The sequence below is a fragment of the Phascolarctos cinereus genome, unplaced genomic scaffold, assembly GCF_003287225.1.
Source record: "Phascolarctos cinereus isolate Bilbo 61053 unplaced genomic scaffold, phaCin_HiC Scaffold_2;HRSCAF=192, whole genome shotgun sequence".
NCBI lineage: Eukaryota > Metazoa > Chordata > Mammalia > Diprotodontia > Phascolarctidae > Phascolarctos > Phascolarctos cinereus.
In genome coordinates this window covers 367,095,427-367,116,702 of record NW_027555625.1, presented here as the reverse complement: position 1 = coordinate 367,116,702, position 21,276 = coordinate 367,095,427, and the positions used below count along the sequence as shown (strand labels likewise).

At 36.5% G+C, this 21,276-nt stretch overlaps 1 protein-coding gene and 1 pseudogene across 1 annotated transcript in view; one reads left to right on the top strand and one right to left on the bottom strand.

Annotated features, from left to right (window-relative positions):
• AK7 (adenylate kinase 7) overlaps positions 1 to 21,276 on the top strand; it is a 119,938-nt gene that overhangs the window by 85,871 nt on the left and 12,791 nt on the right. Inside the window, exons 11-15 of the mRNA XM_021007319.2 lie at positions 1,675 to 1,803; positions 4,616 to 4,754; positions 10,012 to 10,140; positions 10,344 to 10,409; positions 16,794 to 16,991. Of these exons, the coding sequence (XP_020862978.1) occupies positions 1,675 to 1,803; positions 4,616 to 4,754; positions 10,012 to 10,140; positions 10,344 to 10,409; positions 16,794 to 16,991 (661 nt within the window). The remainder of the gene's footprint in view (positions 1 to 1,674; positions 1,804 to 4,615; positions 4,755 to 10,011; positions 10,141 to 10,343; positions 10,410 to 16,793; positions 16,992 to 21,276) is intronic.
• On the bottom strand, positions 5,815 to 6,334 carry LOC110222379 (ubiquitin-conjugating enzyme E2 D3 pseudogene; annotated as a pseudogene).

Sequence of the window (21,276 nt, the reverse complement as noted above, 5' to 3'; positions counted from 1 at the left end):
CTTTCAAACAGTTGCTTCTGAAAAAAAAACTTATATTTTTTATTAATTTAATTTTGTAATTAATGTAACTAAGGTAACATATTTATTTCGTTTTTGCTGTGTACCATAGGAGATATAGACATTGCTTCTCTTGATTTTCTTCTCTTAAAAATTTATCTTCTCTTTAAAAATCTGCTGGATCCTTATAAACATGATAACATTCTTCATGCCAAATTACTATCTGATTGAATATTTAGCTATATTTTCTGAAAACTTCTAAAATGGCATTTCAATAGAGAAAATAATTGCTTTACAAATATGAAGTGCATTTTAAAATTCTAATATCAACTAAATGTGCTAAATAAAAAGGTATGATTAAAGGCCAAATTCTTTCCATAAACCATGATTATGAAACAAGAAATAAGGTTCCATGTTTATTGAGTCAATAATTCTTTATTTTTTCAGTCTATGGAACAAATGTAAATATTGTTGACTATATCACCAGAGTCTGATGTGTTCTTTCCTCCCCTTACCTCCAAATTATTTACTAGCATTTGTGTGTGTGTGTGTGTGTGTGTGTGTACACACACACACACACACACACACACACACACACACACCCCAAAGAAATGAAGACCAGTATAAATTGTTAAGGAGAGAATTAGGGTGTTTAAATTTTTTCAATGTAACTTGATGTGAAATAGTCATTATTTCACTTCTATAAAAGCTACTAGAAGCTCTTGTGCTTTCTTGATGCTGTATCAGGAGTGTCAGATATCAAATAAGAGTTGAGTTAGAGTGACAGCTCTGACGTTTACTATTTTGGGGGCCTGATTAAAGTAAATCAACTTCACCTCCTGAGGCTCATTTTCCTCACCTGTTAAAAAAAGTCATACCTCCACAACTTATCTTACAGGGTTATTGTAAGGAGAGTACTTTGTAAGCTATAATGTGCTCTTGTGAACCAGTGTTAGGGTTATTACTGAAAAGCTCACAATGATAAAGGAACATGGATCTACATATACATTCCCAGGACTCAATTCATGCTACTATTACAAACTAACTTTGGGGAGTTCATAATTTTTAAAAATTTAATATTGTATTTTTCCCCAATTACGTGTAAAAACAATTTTAACATTCTTTTTTCAAATTTTGAGTTCCAAATTCTCTCCCTCCTTCCCTCCTTCCCTCTCTCCCTTCTCTCCCCCCTCCTTGAGAAGGCAAACAATTAGACATAGGTTATACATATGTGTTCATGCAAAGCACATTTCCACATAAGTCATGCTACAAAAGAAAATACAAACCAAAAAAAAGAAAAATAAAGAAAAAGTCTTCTTCAATCTGCATTCAGACTCCACCAGTTCTTTCTCTGAAGATGGACAGCAAGATTTATAATTTTAAAAGAAATACTGACACATATTACACTTATTCTTAGAAGTCCTTAGAAGCTAATCCCTGAATGCATTGTTACCAACAATATTGTGAAAAAAGTGTTTGATTTAGAATTCAGGTTATTAGGGCATGAGCCCAAATCAACAATTTTTACACTTACCACCTTTGGACAAGAAGAAATCACTGCTAAACCTGTTTTCTCCTCTGTGAAAGAGAGTTGAACTAGATGACTTATAAGGTCCCTTCTAAATCTAAATCTGTCATCCTAAACTCTGTATTTTTATCTTCTCTTTTATTTTTTAGCCCGTTAAGATTTGTATTCTTGGTCCTCCTGCTGTGGGGAAATCATCTATTGCGGAAGAAGTGTGCAAGCACTACAAATTACACCATATTAAAATAAAGGATGTGATTACTGAAGCCATAACAAGACTGGTAAATTCATATTTGTTCCTTTGGACCCTGCTTTGAATTTTTATTTCTGACTTTTTTGAAATCTACAATTTTCTTTGTATAAGTATGTAACTCACTAGAGAAAAATACATCACTCACTGAAAAACTGAATATAAAGAGATTTTTTAAAGTTAAAACTCTTGACTCGAGTTTTTAAATTAGACTGTATTTTCATAGGAAGACCCTTGAACTTAGAACTATAAGATCTGGGTTCTAATCCCTCTGCCTATGTGACCTCAGTCAAGTCTTTTCATCTTTCTGGGGCCCAGTTTCCTTATCTAAAAATTAAAAGGTTAGATTAGATGACTTCTAGAACCTTTCCAGCCCTGATATTATATCATTCTGTGATTCTGAGATCTCTTTAATAATCTAAAAATTGGGACCAACCATGTAATTAAAAAATCACCCTTATGAGTTCTATGCAAATCTTTTTTTTTTTCCTAACTATGAACTTAAAGAAAAAGGAGGAGGAAGAGGAAGCTTGTCATAAACGACCTAGATTTGTGGTACAAGTGTTTATTAAGTGCCTACTACGTGCCTTAAACCAAAAGTGCAAGTATATACATCTAAAAATTTGGGACTTAATGGTTTACAAAAGTGGAAAGAGAAGAATGGCCCAGTTTTATGTTATTTTATCCTAAGAAGTCACTTGATTTTTAAAAATGAACCTTTTAAAAATTTTATTTTTGTTCTTCTGAACACTCATCAAGATATTTTGAAGGGGCTCAAGTTTTTGAAGGCTTTTGAATAGATAGGAATACCCCTGTTCTTAAAGACTTGTTGAAAATATAAATGATGTAGGTAGGATTGATCAGAGTGATTCTCAGTATGACTAAGTATTGATCTGGGAGTCAACCTGTGAGACTTTAGTCAAGTCGATCAATCAATCAGTCAGTCAACAAGCATTTATAAAGTGTGTGTTATTTCCATGCACTGTGCTAGGTACTGAGGATATAAAGACAAAAATGAAATAGTCTCTGCCCTCAAGCAACTTACATTCTATTGGAGACAGTAAATGTAGAGTCATTTGCACCAGCAAAGGGGAGAGGGGAGAGCTGGAAGAGAGCACAGAGGTCAGGAAAGCCCTTATGAAGCTGAGGAATTTTTTGAAGGAAATTAGAGGCAGATAAGTAGGGCATATATTCTAGTCATGGGGACACCCTTTACAAAGGCACAGAGATAGGAGATAGCATGTTGTATGTGAGGAAAAGCAAGAAAGCCAGTTGGGTGAGTTGTAGAGTTTATGACGGGGAGTCATGTATAGTAAATCTACAAAGGTTGGTATTTGAAATGCCAGCAGAGAAGTTTGCAAGTAGGAGGAAGCCACTGGAATCTACTGAGGGGCATTGTCAAACATATGCTTTGGGAATATCACTGTGGCAGCCAGGTGGAGGATTTATTGGAAAGGGGCAAGACTTGAATCAGGAGAGGAAAGTAGGAACTTCTTGCAAAAGGTGATGAGAGTAGAAACTAGGGTATTGGCTCTGTGAGTGGAGAGAAGAGAATCAGAATGAGAAATGTCGCAAAGGCAGAAATAAGATTTGACAACTGGTTAGATGAGTAGAGTTAGAGAGTGAAGAGTCAAGGATGACTGGCTCCAAGGTTGCTAATTGAGATGACTGGGAGGATGACCGTCAACCAAAACTGAGAAATCAGGAAACAGGGTGGGTTTTGGTGGAAAGTTAACGAGTTCAGTGGGGACATTTTAAGTTTAAGATGCCCCAGGAACTCTTTCTTCATCTATAGGTAAAGTGTTACAAGTGGCAGTCCCATGCAATTGGCCCTTTGAGCCAAGGGTTACCTATAAAAGAGGGTGTTAAATCAGATGGTTTCCAAACCCTTATTAGCTATAGATCTTCGGTCTGGCTTTCAGTCCTGATTGTGCTACTAACTTACCTTAAGCAAATCTATTCACCTCTTTGGACCTGTCTCCTTGTATGTATAATGAAAGGGTTGGACTAGAAGACCTCCAAAGTCCCTTACAGTTCTAACAGTATATGATAATCTACGGCTTATTCCCCTGAAAGTCATTGGGACAATATTAAACCAGGGAGAAGGCAACACTTAGGTTGTGTCTTAAAGTAAGGGAGGGATTTCAATAGGCAGATAGGATGGAGAGATTCTTTTCTAAGTATGGAAAAGAATGTGAGCAAAGGTATCAAAGTGAGATAAGACAAGACAAGAATGGGAGATGATGAGTAATCTCTTATAGCCAAAACATAAAATGCATGAAATGGAAATAGTATAAAATGAGACTTGAAAGGTGGTTGAGACCAGATTTTGGCAGTTCTTTAATTCCAGCTATATAAATGAAGATTTTTGAGTAGAAGAATGATGTGACCAGATCAGTGCTTTAGGAAGACTACCCTGGCAATCATATGAAGGATGAATGAAAAGGGGGAAAGATTGTAGGCAGAAAGACCATTTAGAAGGCTGTTGTGGTAGTCCAGGGTAAGAAATGATGAAGGGCATGAAACAAGGTGGTTATAGTAGGGAAGAGACATTCAGGGAGACATACCCAGCAGATTGTTGGAAATGAGAGGCTAAAGTTTTTGAGGGAGAGGCAAAAGCTAGAGGTACAAATTTGGAAGTCATCAAATAGAGATAATCATTAAAACCCAGGAAGTGAATGAAGTTGCCAAGAGAAAAAATAGGGTAAAAGAGGGCCAGAAGAATACCTTGGCAGACAAATACATTTAGTAATTGACAGAAGATTAAGATCATGTCCCAAATGACTTTTTCGAGAAAACCAATTTTTGATCTCATCCTATTTGAACCCTAATTTGGTATCTAGGAGCTTCTTGTTGCACCAAAAGAAGACACAGAAGGAGAAGAACAAGAAGATACTGATAATGATGATGAAGAAGAAGAAAACTTAGAAGAGATTCAAGAACTCTTAGATGGAGCCAAAGAAAGCATGGAACAGAATGGAGGTAATGTGTAAGCATCTGAGGTTATGTCTTTTTTTTTTCAGCAGAAAAAATGCACCTAAATCATAGAAAATGAATTTTCCAAAAACAATCCCCCTTTTTAACAATGTAAATCTGTGTATAAGTTGCACTGTATTTTTAAATATTAGCAAAATATCAACTAGATCATCCATTTTTCTCTTATAATTTATAGTTTCATTTTTTAACTATGGATTTTTTCCCCAGCATGTATGAATACCAATATGTAACAATTTTAAGCGATAACAAAAATAACAATAATAATGATAGCTAACATTTGTGTGGCAATTTAAGGTTTGCAAAGCACTTTACATACATTATTTCATCTAAGCCTCATAGAATCCTTGAGGTATTTTTATCATATGAGGGAACTGAAACTCAGAGGTTAAACATCTAACCCATGGGAACACAGCAAGCAAATGATGATGCTGGTTTTCAAACCCAAATCTTCCTAACTCCATTTCTAGCCCTCTACCCTACATTGCCTCTTTATTAAAAATAAAGATTCTAAGTTGAAAAAATAGACAAGTTTTAGAACTATAAATAAACTTTGGAAGAGTATAAATCAACCTTTTGAAAATATGAAAAATAACTACTTTGCCTAAATTTTAACCAATTTCTTGCCTTCTTGCCCTCTCACACTATGAAATCTGATACCCTGAGTGATTTCAATGGAGTAGGTATTTCCTCCACTAGCACAGACTGTAGCCATTTTGTGTTTTCTCATCATTTGTAAATCGTGTTCATGTTTGAGCAACAGTTGCTCATAGTGTGCCTTCACAGATCCATGTCCAGGGGCTCTCTCCTTTGGTCTTTTTATAATCCAAGAATAACTATATGTTTCTTGTGTTGTACATCTGAGTCTAACTTCATTGCAGAGCTAGCTCACCTCCGTTTCTATGCACAATTTTTCCTATAAATCTCCTTAAATGAGACAAAAAAGATGAGGTCTGATAGGGGAGCAGCCGGATAAGAAAATCAAAAAAGGAACAGTAATTTAAAGTTTATTCAGCTATAATGCAGGTATTCTGACTTTAAGGTAGCATCACATGGCATACTTCTGAGTCCATTCTGGAGATATTCTGTTGTATTTGTCTCTGTCTCATAGATCCGTTCAATCTCTGGCACTAAGGGGTCATCTGGCTTTGGATCACATAGCAGTGAACAAATGGATAAAAGAACTTTAGAAATAGTTAAAGCAGGAGACCACTGTGATCTTAGAATATCGAGGCAAATGCTGCCATTACTGTTAATGTTTGGATGATAAATTCTTGTTGTTAATGCAACCTTAGGTTATTTGAAGGGGTAGTCTGTAGGGAAATGAATTGTCAAAAAGAATACACCGCCTTGATATGGGCTGTCATTAGGTGCCATAATTGTGGCTTGCCAATGAAACATATCATCCCCAACTGGACCTGCAGAAAACTGTGCTGAAGGATCACGAGCCAAATCGCTAAGTTCCTTATTAATCCGTTTCAGCGCCATGGTGTGTGCTTCTTTCCGCCTGACTCCGCATTCTCTCGGTGGGTAGAAAGGTCTGGCCAAAAACTCTGATTATCCCGGGCGGCGGGAGGAGTTGGAGGGAGGGGAGTCTCTCTTCTCACACTGGCTCCGCCCGACACGGGGCAGTTTGCAACCTTTAAAACATCATTAATATTCGTTGTTTTAATGATGATGATGATCATACATCTTCAGTTTTGTCTTTTTGTGCACGTCATTTTGGTAATAGGATACAGCTTGTTTATATGCACCATTGTAGTAGTAGTAGTAGTAGTAGTAGTAGTAGTAGTAGTAGTAGTAGTAGTAGTAGTAGTAGTAGTAGTAATAAATAGATATTTTTATATGCTTTAGTCTTATCCTGCAACCTGCTTACATGTGCCATGCTTCTTTCTATGATCTTTCTGTATATAAAACCTGTGTTAAACACCATGTCTACCAAAAACAACATGTACCATAAACTGTAATTAAACCAGGATATATGCATAATACTTGTCTGAAAATCTAGCTTAATTGGAAAAGCAATTGCTGGAATCTTTAATTAGAAAGTCACAGGAAGGGCACAACTTCTTGAGTTAAAATGCACCTCTGTGCTGACATATTAAACCAAATAGAGATCTGTTGTAACTCCTGCAATTGCTTGTCTTTCCTGACCCCTCTGGTCATTAGTACTCTCTCCCTTCTTTTCAAATTATCATGTTTATATTTATCTATGTACAGTATGTATGGTAGGGGGCAGCAGCACTCCCATGCACAAGAGCACTTACTTTTTATTGACATTAGAAGGGGGAACTGAGGCTGGAACAGCTGCTCAGGGTGAGTGTAATCTGTGAAAATCAACAGATAGTGTTCCAAGTTCAAGCAGATCCAGCTCCTTTGCTCTCTACATAGCAGTAAGCAAGGTCTCATGCATCTAGGTCCTGAGTCCCCTTCAGTCAGTCCCTTTGTACATGTGAAGAAGGGGCCCAGGATCTGACTTTTCATCTTAGTGCTTTGGTGAGGGTTTGCTCTGCTCTAAAGGTAGGGATACATTCCCAACAATAATTCACAATCTGTTTGGTCTGTGTTCACCCTTACCCCACTGAGATGCTTTTTTTTTTGAGGCAATCAGAGTTAAGTGACTTGCCCAGGGTCACAGAACTAGTAGGGTCAGAGACCAAATTTGAAGTCAGGTCTTCCTGACTCCAGGGCCACTGCTCTATCTAACTGTACCACCTTGCTGCCCCCATCCTACTGAGATTCAGATCTCCTTGACTATCCAGGGATTTACTTGTATATAGATTAGGGTACATTCACTGAATGAAATTAACAGTTGAAGATATAGCATTAAAACTCTCCAGCAGCTGAACCCAACAGCTCATATTAAAGTCTGTATTTTGGATTCCCCCTTCCACTCTTTTTTGCATGGTCCCCACAAGCACAGCTTTATGAAGGGAAGCATTCTCCAGCACCCTGCCTTCTGTTGGCTCCTCATGGGAGCAGCCAAAATCTTACTGTCATACAGCTCTTGACTGGAGAGCCAGGGAAACATTTTTATCTTTACCCTCCTCTTAGTAATTACCCCAAACAATGAACCACTAGCTGGGGAGTCTGTCACTCCTCACTATCCATCGCAGGGAATGTGGTCAGCCATTATCTCTCATATTCCCTAAGTCTGTAGCATGTAACCCTAATCACTCTGGCTCTTATTGATTAGCGAATGATAGGTACCAGTCCAAGCCTCATTTGCTCATTGTTTAGATTTTAATGGGCTAAGAGTGAGTATAAATAACAATTCTTTCTTTTCTGGCCAGAAACTCTGAGAGTTTTCCCCTCCCAGATGGATTCTTTTGCCTTAATTCTTACCTAGCCTGTAACCACTGAATGGGTGTTGCCTCAGACAAACTGAGACCTGGGAAAGACCTTAGTTTAAAAAGGCCAAGGTCTCCCACTGCATCTGGGGCCACTGCCAATCGTCCTCACCTATGTCTTACCACTGGAGGAGAGAATGAGGCTGATGACTGCACAGCTCTGCCTCACTTAAATCTAACTCACTTGCGAGTCAAGATATCACCTACCTGATATCATTGGTCGTCTTCAAGCAGAAGGATGAACAACAGCATGTAGCCTCCAGTATTACTTCCCACCAAGCCACTGTACATACATAGGCAACTCATATGCAGTCTTCCTGTCAATGTGAGACATGTGCATACACACATACATGCACATGCCCTACTGCCTCCATGTTGTCTTTTAAGAGCTCTTCCATCGTACCTAATACAACCCTGATTGTTGTCTCTAGCTGGGTTTCTCTTCCACTTCTCTCTGGTACTAAACAGAGAATCAATGGGAAAACATTGGGCACGTCCTGCATATCATTTATATTTACGTGCTGTATTTCCCCAATAGAATGTTAGCTCCTTGAAGTCAGGATCTGTCTTTCTCTCCCCAGCATCCAGTCCAATGCATTTTACAAAGTAGGCCTGTAGGAAATGCTTCTTTAATTGGCTTATCAGATCTACAAAGAAGGGAGCAAAATAAATTAGTAGATTTTTAAAAGTCAAAAGGTTTTTTTTTACTCTTTTAGTCAAATATTTATGAATACTCGTAATTTAGTAGGCTTTTATAATATATACAGTAAAGAATATAAATGCATCTGAACTTCAAAAAGCTTACATCATCCTAGGGAAGAGTTTATCTTTGGAACAAGGGAGAAAAAGATGGCATTTGCATTGGGCCTAAAAAAAAAAAGGGAATAATACTTGGAAAGATTGATTCTTGAGACTAATATCCTCCCTAATTATCTGTCTCAAGTGCTTCCTTCCTTCTAGTTACTCATGTAGCAGCTGTCTTCAGAGAAAAACCTATTGGCCTTCTATTCATCCCAGGCCATAAAAGCACCATAGATGATAGGTTGATTTTATTAATGATTTTCTGATTTAGGATTCAATTTATATAATAAAATGATTCTGGGAGTTTTTGTAAGTCATCTAATTGGGCTTTTGTTAATTTATTTTGAAAAAAGAATTTAAAAGTTCCCTCCACAAAGTTTGATATTGTCTAAAGTATGTTAGGTGTACTTCCAGGGAGACAGGTATTTTGACAGAATAAAGTCACTTGAAGATAAGACCACTGGATTCATTCCTCAAAATATTACTAAGGCATAAAGTAATCACCTGTAGCTCAATACATAGTACATTTTTTTATACCAGTTAATGCTTGTTGAAGAAATATATAAAGCAAATCCAAGGCCTGCCAGGATTACTGCTAACATCTTGAGTATTTTCACTTCATTTAAACACAAAATATTTAAAAATAGATTTATTTAATAAAAATAATCTTGAAATATTCAATGAACAAAGACTCAATAATTTTGCATCTTTCTTTGAACCAAATAAAAGCTTATAGGGAAGTGATAGAAAAATATTTCCATAAATTTAAATAAAATAATAGCTTTAGTCATTTTGTCTTTGACATAAAATTTAAACTATTAAAAGATATAATAATGATGTTCTAAAAGAGACAGTCATAACCTAGTATATATGTATGAATATAGGAAAAATTAAATGTGCCATTTTTTATTGCTGGTAGAGTGAGACAAAGAGGATATTACTAAGAAACTGCTCATTCGAAACTTTAGAATTACTGAAAAATAAGCTGAAGTCTTTAAAGATCTGTTTCTTAAATATGCTAATCTTGATGCTGTAATTTTGTACATTAGACACCTGGGTACTTTATATGCAGCATATTTCCTGTTTAATTTTAGGTCGCTTGGAAGATCAATTTGTAATTAGATTCATGAAGGATAAACTAAGGTCTATGCCGTGTAAAAACCAAGGTTACATTTTGGATGGATTCCCAAAGACCTATGATCAAGCAAAAGACTTGTTTAATCGTAAGTGTTAGTGTTCTCTTTAGTAGGTAAATAGTTCACTACAAAAATAATTTTTCAATCAAAACAAATAAGAGAAAATATTTCTTAGATATGTGATCTACTTTGAATATATTTTCATTAGTAATTACTATTTAGAAGTATAAATTCTTACTGACATCCATTTTTCAGTAATCATATTGTAACTATGGATTTTCTGTTATTAGAAGAAGAAGAGGAAGAAGAAGAATCTAGAGGCAAAATTCCTCCATTTGATAAATTAACCATACCTGGTAAGTTTAAAACATTTCCACAGGATTGTTTTTAAAGGAGTCCTATTCAATATATTTTTCACACCAAAAGAGTAACTTTGAATTTTAAAAGTACATTGTTAGTTCAGGGGGAAATAATTCAAAATTAGGGAATGTATAAGCATAAAAAACAGAGGTTTTTGAAGTTCTCTATATAAACCAATTTAAGAAAATACGTCCAAGCCTTTAGTATTAATGGCATGACTCAGTAAGGACAGAGGAAGTCTAGGACCGTGTTGGTTTGTTAATATAGGGAGGAAGCAGGAAATATCCTAAGAGGCTGGAGCCTTATGATAACAAGTAAGCACTCCATGGTTTTCAAATGTGTTCTGATAGTACCTTGTCCGGTTGCTAGGGATTTCATTGAGAAGGCTTTGTAGCCTCAGTGCCGTGATTGCAATGTCATCTGTGATTAGTATTTGAAGAACCTGCTATTGTTGGGAAATTTTCTCTACCAAGAGAAATGAAGCCTCTTAGGAGAAGCATACCCATCAGTGGGGGGATTAATGACTTGGTTCAAAGATAGAATGGCAAACTGAAAGCAAAGAAACATGAGCATGCTAAGGAAACTGCTGACAGCAGTTTCAACTTCCTAGAGTACTGATTTAGTTTTTATACTTTTTAGGTCCACTTATAGTACTCAGCAACATTTTGTAGCAACTTAGGCTAGGTAACACCTTTCACAGGAGAGGGAGGGGTAGAGAAAAGGGAATCAATCACTCAAGGGAGAAAAGGTGGACTTCTGGGAAAATATTTGCTACACAGCTGGCAAGATTTGTTCTCAGACGCCCATCAGTTGGGGAATGGCTGAGCAAGTTGTGGTATGTGAATGTAATGGAATGCTATTGTGCTATAAGAAATGATGAACAGGCTGACTTCAGAAAAAACATGGAAGACTTATATGGTCTGATGCTGAGTGAAGTGAGCAGAACCAAGAGGACTTTGTACACAATAACAGCCACGTTATGCGATGACTAAGATTGTTAAACTGAACCCTTCTCAGCATTACAAGGATCTAAGACACTTCCAGAGGCCTTGGGATGGAAAATGCTGTCCACATCCAAAGAAAGAACTATGGAAGTCGAGTCGCTATCACTTATTTTTACCTTCTGTTGAGTTTTATTTCATCTTTCTGATGGTTCCTCCTATTGGTTTTAATTTTTACTTACAACTTCACTAATGTGAAAATATGTTTAATAGGAATGTAAATGTAAAGCCTATATCCGATTGTGCGTCATCTTGGGGAGGGGGGGGGAGGAAGGGGGAGAAAAATTTTCAACTCAAAAGTATATGGAAGTGATTGTTGATAAACCAAAATAAATTTAAAAATTTTGAAAAAAAGACAGATGTAATATAAGTGGGAGGCAATCTCAGAGTGAAAGCCCTCATAGGGTATGGGGAGTAGAAGGGACTATCTTGCAGCAGAAGGTGGGATGTGAGCTTCTAAATGGTAAGATTAAAAATAATATAATATCACTATAAAAAAAAATTTGTTCTCAGAATGAGAAGACATTACTTGTTCAAGGGCAGGAGGCAAGGGGAGGTAACCAAATAGTTTTACAATTGTGAAAGAGGATCCTTTAGACAAAACTGCAGGGTTAGGATAACTATTTAGACCAGGCTGCAGATGTCTGTTATCAAAAAAAAAAATAGCTTTTACTACAATGGATGAGATCATCCATTCTTACCATGTCCTTGCATACTTTATTATATTGTGTTTTTTTCTTCAATAGGGGTTGAGACCTTTTTATTATCAGGCCACCAGGTTTGGGGGGGGGAAGGGGGCGGCGCGGGGAACAGGTCCCTACATTGTTAATCCACCAAAATGTTACAAAATGATTATAGTTCCTATTTTTCCTCCATATTCTTCAATGGTCCTTGTGCAGGATATAATAATATCATTCATAGCCCTTATATTTCTCTGTTTTATACCATATTTTTGTCAGTACTAAATAGATAAATATCAATATAATTACTTCCATAATAAAACTTATGTAGTTTTGACATTTGTGTAGGAGAAACCTTGCTTAAGGAGAGTTTTCAAGACTGGGTTTTATTTTATAAAATCATAAAATAACTGAATAATACACATAGTGGGATTTTAGAGTTTTTCTCAATCACTTGTAAGAACTACTGTAGAAAATCATCTGCAAAAGCCTGAGTTGTCCCCTTTTTATATTTTCATCAAGGAGAAGAATAAGAAAATAGGCTTGTATGTATTGGTAGTTGCTGACACAACTCTTCACATTTGCAAATGAACAGGTCTGGGTAGTCTATGCTATCTTCCGTGATGATTTGTTTTTTACAGCTAGCTACCTACAAAGATGTAGAAGGGCTCTGCCTGGCACTCATAGAGGGAGAATCCATTCCTATAAAAACATAGGTCCTGGAAATATTTAAATTAGTAGCGCTTCCCTAACACTTTCATTCATTATGGACCCTACTATCAGCTTTACTACTCTGTGAGGCAGGTAGAGGACAGCATATATCAGAGACATTTTGCAGATAAAGTATCCAAAATACAGAGAGGAAATAATAACTCATGTTTATGTAGCACTTTAAGGCTTACAAAGGGATTTCCTCATAACAATTCTTTTTTTATTTCTGTTTATCTTTCTGATGAGCCTAATAAGCATGTATCAGCTTAAGCAATGAAACATTCAAATTTGTTATTATATGGTGCCTAGTAGCATTCTGTATTATTGACAAATCATTTTAATGTACTACTGTTATCTACTGTTTTCAGTATGGTTCTTTTCAGAGTTGCTTCTTAAAATATATAACCTTAAGGTTATCTCAATCAAAAAAAACAGAAGAATTAAATTTAAAATATGAATGGCTCCATAATTCCAAATATTCAAATATGCCTTCTCTAGATATATTGAACTTTTGATTATCTGATTATTTATCAACTGGATTTCTAAGTGAGTATCCATGCTTTACTAGTCCTACGATAATAGATATGAATGTGCAGTTTATAATCTTTTTTTAAATTTTTTTGAGGCAAGGGGATTAAGTGACTTGCCCAGGGTCACACAGCTAGTAAGTGTCAAGTGTTTGGTCTGAGGCCGGATTTGAACTCAGGTCCTCCTGATTTCAGGGCCAGTGCTCTGTCCACTGCGCCACCTAGCTGCCCCTGCAGTTTATAATTTTAAAGAATCTTTTGAATTATAAAAGAAAGACTAGGTTCTTCTATTCAATATGATTTCAGGGTTAAATGTAAATTAATATGTTATTACATATGTTAAACAAACTTAACCATGGCAGTTTTAATAATGTCCACGTGGACTTGAAAGTTTTTTCAGTGAGTTGATCCCTTGGTCCTGACTTCAGTTTCCCCACTTTCAAAATGAGATATTGGGAGAAGATGATATATTAATATGCTTTCCATCTGTAGTATATGAACCTGTGTACCTGTTCATAACATTGGTGAACTTCCATAGGTAAAGAAAGTGAGGCAACAAAGGATACACAGGTTTTCTTAAACAGAACAATAATGATTTGCATTTATTTATGGAATCTTAGAAGAAAGAGAAAAAATAGATAAGGGAGAGCAATCTGTTCATTGTTAGGGGGCAGGTAGGTGGTACAGTAGACAGAGGGTAGGGCCTGGAGTCAGGAAGACATGAATTAAAATCTGGTCTTAGATACTTACTAGCTGTGTAATCCCTGGCAAGTCACTTAGCCTCTGTTTGACTCAGTTTCCTCATCTGCAAAATGGGGTTAATAATAACACTTACCTCATAGAGTTGTTGTGAGGATCAAATGAGATAATAATATAATAAACAATAAATAATAAAAAAAAAGATAGTAAAGCACTTAGCACAGTGCCTGGCACATAGTAAGTAGTATACAGTTATTAGCTGTTATCATTATTATCAATTCATAGTTAATAAGAACATTTGATTAACCAGATTAATTCAATTCAACCAATATTTTTAAAATACCAGTTATGTACTAGGTCTGGAGGAGCTACAAAGGTAAATAAGGCACAATCTCAGTCCTCAAGGAACTTACTCTCTAGTTAGAGCAATGCAACAAATAATACATACACACAAAAATCATCGAAAGTAGAATGTGGTAACTGTATAATAAAAACAGAAACAAAATGCCACGTAGGAACCAAGGAAGAAAATATCATTTCTAATTGGAGAAGGAAAGGATCAGGGAACAAGTCAATAGCAGAGAAAATAGCATTTGAGTTTAGTCTTTTTTTTTTCCTTCAAGGCAATGGGGTGAAATGACTTGTCCAGGGTCACACAGCTAATAAGTACCAAGTATCTGAGGCTGCATTTGAACTCAGGTCTTCCTAAATCCAGGGCCGGTGCTCTATCCACTGTGCCACCTAGCTGCCCCTGACTTTAGTCTTAAAGGATGGAGAGAAGCAATGGATGTCATTCCAGTCACAGAAAATAGTATAAGCAAAGGCAGAGAGATGGGACAGCAGGAAACATACAGGAGAAGGGGAACAGTCCAGTTTGTTCTAGATCATTACCATTCTTTGTGTCCCCTGTGCCTAAGCTTATAGTAAGCATTTAATAAATGCTTTTTGATCTATTGATTGATTGATTCAGAGTCCATGGAGATAAGACTGTTAAAGATAATGTAAGATACAGGATAATGACTATTAAAGACAATATAGAAGTACATTGTAGAGGACATTAATCCCAGATGAAGGAGCTTATGTTTTATTTACTAGGTTAGAGGAAGTTATATGATGATATTTGTGCAAAAGGAGTTATCTGGTAGTAGTATGAGGAATGGATTGGAGGAAGGGTCTTTGTGTTGAGGCTGCATGTGGGAATACCATTTTAGAAGCTATTACAATAACCCATGCAAGAAATGATAAGGCCCAAAGAAGAGGTGTGAGAAGGTACTTCCTACCCCTTCCTCCCATTCCTTCATAGTATTGGGAGGTCCACAGATATAGAACACTGCATCTCGGATTTTTTTAATATACCAGTTGGTTTTGTTGTGTTTTTTGTCTCCTTTTCCTTTTTTTCTTAAAAAAAATATTCTTTCTTCTGTAGAATGACTCTCTGAGTGGGAGAGAGAAATACTGGAAAAAATTTAGGCAATATAAAAATAAAAGATATCAATAAAATTTATTTTAAAAAAATGAAATGAGAGAGGGAGAGAGACATCATAGAATTGTGTATGTGGCTCAGTACTTGGAGTCTAAAGAACCTGACTTCAATTTTGTCCCAGACACTTACTAGCTGTGTGGCCCCAAGAAAACTATAGCCTTTCTGAGTTTGTTTCCTCATCTGTAAAATGGGAACTATAATAGCACCTCAGTGTTGTAATGAAATAAGATGAATGTATTTTGGGGAGGGCTTTTTGGTGATGCAATCAGGATTAAGTGACTTGTCCAGAGTCACACAGCTAGTAAGTGTCAAGTGTCTGAGGCTGGATTCCAGAGCTCTGTCCACAGCACCACCTAGCTGCCCCTGATAAATGTATTTTCGATGCTTTGCTAAACCTTAAAAGCCTATATACTACGTGCATTGAGCCATTAAAAATCAAGTATTGAGAGGCAACAGAAAATGGAACAAAGGGTATACTTGAGAGAGCCTGTAGATGTAGGAGTAACAGCATTTTGCAACTGATTAGATATAGATATAGAGGTGAGAGAAAAGACAGCAAGCTTTTGAACCCAGGTGACTGGGTGAATGGTGAAAAAATGTTAGAAATATGAAAGCCAGGAGAAGCAATCTTGGAGAAAGATATTGAGTTTGGTTTTGAAAATGCTAAATTTGAGATGACAGTAGGACACCCCAGTGGAGATGTCCAGGAGGCAATTAGGCTTAGAGCTGCAGGAAGAAATCCAAGGTAGAAATACGCATTTGAGCATTACCTGCATAAAAATGAGGGTGGACATAGTGAGAGTAAATGAGATTGTCAAAGCATAGTGTAGGCAGAGGAGATAAGAAGGCAAGGGCAGAGGCTTAGGGAATGTCAAATGTAAGGGTTCAGAAGGACAAAGGGCCAGCCAAGGATATAGAGTTCTTGGAATGATAGAAGAGCCAGGAAAGTGCAGTGTCATAGAACCCCAAAAGAGAGACTATCCAAAGGTAGGTGATGGTGAATAGTATCAGATACTACAGAAATATTAAGTTGGATGAGAAATGAGGACCAAATCCCTCCTATGTCCCTTTCCCTCAACCCCCTCAACGTGTGTCTTGGATTTTTGAGGACAGCTCCAGTAATTTCAGGAAAAATTGGAAAGCTCTTTAATGTAGTTTTGCAACAGGGAATTTTTATATGAAGGTATGTCCCAAATTTTGTTATGGAAAATATGAGGTCAGCGTTATATACAACAGACTTTTTGCTATATTGAACATGGGAATTTCTTCTTCTTCACAGAGTTTGTTTTTGCTTTGGATGCATCTGATGAATTCTTAAAGGAGAGAGTCATGAATCTTCCTGAAGCCATTGTAGTTGGAACCCACTACGTCCAGGACAGATTCTTGAGATCACTTAGTAACTATCGTGATATAAATACCGAAGATGAGACAGTTTACAACTATTTTGATGAACTTGAAATCCATCCACACCACATTGGTAAGAAATGAAATTAAATGCAAATATAAAATTTTAGGAAGGCTATTTAACTAATACAATAAATGCAAATTCCTGTGCAAATTTCAGTCCCTGAATCACTTGGGAACCCACAATAAAAGTGTTTGTGGAAGCTTACGTTATACTATTCTTTCATGTATATGAAAAAATAAAAGTGTATTATATACAAAGTAAATATGAAGGAATTAACAGGGGTAAGGAAACTTACCTCCACTAGTAGATGGGATGGTCAAGATAGACTTCCTATAGGAAATTGCCTTTGAGCTGAACTTTGAAAGAAGTCAGAGGTGAGGTAGGGATGTGTTCCAGGCAAGGGGATTGCCTATGCAAAGGCCTGGAGACAGATATGGCTATATACCAGGAAAAGCAAGAAGGACAGTTTGGCTGTATGTTAGAGTATTTGAGGGGGACTAATGCCCAATAAGTCTGCAATGGTAGATTGATGCCAGGTTGAAAGGGCTTTATCTACCAAAGAGAGGAGCTTACATTATAGCTTCTTGAGCAGGGGAATTGGCATGACAAGATGCATGCTTTAGAAATATTACTTCGACAGCTACGTTTAAAAGGGGTAAATACTTGAGGTAGGGAGACCATTTAGGAGGCTTTTGCTACCATCTGTGTGACAAGTGATGAGCACTGAACTAGGGTGGTGCCTGTGTGAGTAGGGAGGAGGGGACAGATATGACAAGTGTTTGGGGTAGAATCCGTGAGACTTGACAACTTATTGGAGACGTAGTAAAGGGAGGTGAAAGAGAAGAAAGGGTGGTGAGTGATTCTTAAATATGAGGGATCAAAGAAATAGGAAGGCTGGGAAAAGAGACGGGTTGTGGGGCAACTAAATGGTGCAGTAGATATAGTACTGGCCCTGGAGTCAGGAGGACCTGAGTTCAAATTTGGTCTCAGACACATGATGCTGACTAGCTGTGCAACCCTGGGCAAGTTACTTAACCCTGATTGCCTCGCCAAAAAAGAGAGATGGGTTTTTGGGGAAAATAATGGATTCTCTTTTGGATATGTTGAATTTTAACTGCCTATAGGACTTACCCAAGACCTATTTGGTGATAGAGTTCAGGAGACAGTGAGGATAGATATATAGATCTGGTAGTCCTCTGTAGAGAGATAATAATGGAACTCATGGGAACTGATGAAATCCCGAGTAAGAATATATAGAGAAAAGATTAGAGGATCTAGGATTGAACTATGTCATAGTCAGTGGGATATGGATGAGGATTCTACAAAAGAGATGAGAAGATTACAGACAGGCAGAAAGAAAACTAGGAGAAAATAGAACTACTATCTAGGAGAGAATGGTCAGCACTATGAAATGCTTCGGAGAAGTCATAAAGAATGAGGGCTGATATCTATAGTCACATGAAAAAATGCTCTAAATCACTATCGATTAGAGAAATGCAAATCAAAACAACTCTGAGGTACCACATCACACCTATCAGATTGACCAACATGACAAAACAGGAAAATGATAAATGTTGGAGAAGATGTGGGAACACTAATGCATTGTTGGTGGAGTTGTGAAATGATCCAGCCATTTTGGAAAGCAATTTGGAACTATTCCCAAAGGGCTATAACAATGTGCTTACCCTTTGATCCAGCAATAGTACTTCTAGGGCCATATGCCAAAGAGATCATACAAATGGGAAAAGGACCCACGTATACAAAAATATTTATAGCAGCTCTTTTTGTGGTGGCAAAGAATTGGAAATTGAGGGGATGCCGAATTGGGGAATGGCTGAACAAATTGTGGTATATGAATGTAATGGAATACTATGTGCTATAAGAGATGATGAGCAAGTAGACTTCAGAAAAACCTGAAAAGACTTGTGTGGACTGATGCTGAGTGAAGAGGGCAGAACCAGGAGAACAGCCTTGTTGTGTAATGACTAACATTGATAGACTTAGCCCTTCTCAGAAATGCAGGGATCTAAGACATCTCCAAAAGTCTCATGATGAAAAATGCTTTCAACATCCAGAGACTGAACTATGGAGTTTGAATGCAAATCGAAGCATACTATTTGCTCTTTTTTTTTCTTCTGTTTTGTTTTGTTTCTTCTTTCTTGTGATTCCTCCTATTGGTTCTAATTCACATGACTAATGTGACAATTTAAAAAAAAAAGATTCACTTAAAAAAAAAAGAATGAGGGCTGAGAAAAAATCCTTGAGGTTGGCAATTAGAAAGTCATTTGTAATATTTGAATAATGAGGTCTGACTCCAGATTACCAAGGGTTGGAGATCCCCACCAAAATTATTCTTCTTTTATTTTGTATATACTTATATGTGTACATGTTTTTTCCCCTAATGGAATGCAGCTTGGCTATTAAGCAGGCCTCGAAAAACCAAGAAACCAGTGTTCAAATTTTGCCTCTAACACAAACTATGTCACCATGGACAAGTCACTTAACATCTCAGTGCTCTAGGCAACTCCAAGACTGTGGATTCCTAGGAATATGCCCAACCACATTGGAAGAGGAAGTTTCCTTATATGGGAGTTCCCTATATCAATGAAACTACAAGTCCATTTCCTACAACTATCTCTACTGCCTGAAACAGTGGACACTTAATAAATGCTCATTGATTATTTGAACAGACTTCTAATGAGTTTCACTACCTCTCTTCTTCCTCCCCCAAACCCTTTTACATCCTGCTGCCAGAGTAATCTTTATGTATAGATATAGTCTCATCCTTGGCTCCTAATATAACTAACTCTCCCTGGCCCTCATTTTATTCTTCCTAAATGAGGTGAATAGGGCAAATTATTATTAAGGAGTCTTCCTGCTTAAAAAAAAATCTGATTCTATGAAATATTAAAATTAGCATGAGTGACCTTTTCTCCTGGACACCATTGGAGACTTCTTGAATATTGCAATTAATTAACTCATTTTATATTAGTTATATCTTAGATTGGTGAGAGTAGCCTGGTGGCTTTATATGATTTAGGAAACACCCAGTTGTATTTGATTGGATTTGAGAAACACCCTAGTTTTATCAACCTATTTACAAACTAATGAGTGAAGTGGGCAGCTGGATAATCTCATCCATTTTATTTAAACCTTTGTTAGATTAGTTTAAGAGAGTGACATTTTCTGACTTTGTCCAGAATCTTGTGGCTCACCTTATTTGAAACAACCTCTTCTACACTGACTTCACCCAGAAGATTTTAAAATAAGAAGCTCCAGTAGATTTTCTGCTTCAATAATAGCAATGAACTTGTTCCTATTTATTCCTATTTTTAGTGATAGAAACATTACCTAGATACTGTAGAGTTGTCTCTTTACTCTCCTTAAGCCTATTAGCTAAAGGGGTTGTCTATTTTTTAAAATTATTATTATCATCATAATCATTACTATTGAAGTTATCAATAGTGAGTTCAAATAGTGAGAAAAGTTGTAGAGAAGTAAAACTGAAAAGGAACTGGAATTGACGTGGTCACAAAAAAAGAGAAATTTCATTAAGAGTTATAGCCACTGGTCACTGGAGATACAAAGATAAAAATGAAACAGGCCTTTCCCTCTAAGAGTTTATATTCTACCAGAGAGACATGTCTGTATAAATACATATGAAATAGATAGAAGGTCATCTGTGGTTGAGGATCCTCAGGATGTAGTGCTTTGACCTTAAAATACCAGTGGCAGTATTACCATAATAAAGATGCAATAAGGGCTGTTGGTTCTATAGATGTTAAGTACAACCCATGGGTACTCCTCTTGATTTATGATTTGACCCAGATTTTGAAGAGTGAAAAATGTTATGTATAAACTATACAACCACATATTAAAAACATTGCCTCAAAACTCCAATCATAACCTGCTCTTTCATATATATTTTGCAAGTGATGTCCTATATCCTAATATATAAGGGATAGAAAGCAATAAATACCATGCAATACTTGCCAACATTTCTTATTAAAACACCAGTTGATATTTGGTGATATTGGATGGGAATAGTTAACTTTGTTTTTTATGCTTTCCAGAAAAACATTTCCAAGGTTGGCTGTTGCAAAAAAAGAAACAATTTGTGGAAGGACTGGATTGAGGAAACATAATAGAAATGACTTTGCTAATGAAATTCACATAGCAAATATAACTACTGAATACAATATTCTGTTGACTATTGAAAGCTAAATATATTATATAAACAAACACAGTCACACTTTTGTTTGTAATGATTTTTGTTGGTATAAGCACCCACTAAGTCAGGACTTTCAGACCAGATCTTGCTGATTAAAATACGTAATTTTGGGGGGAGCAGTGG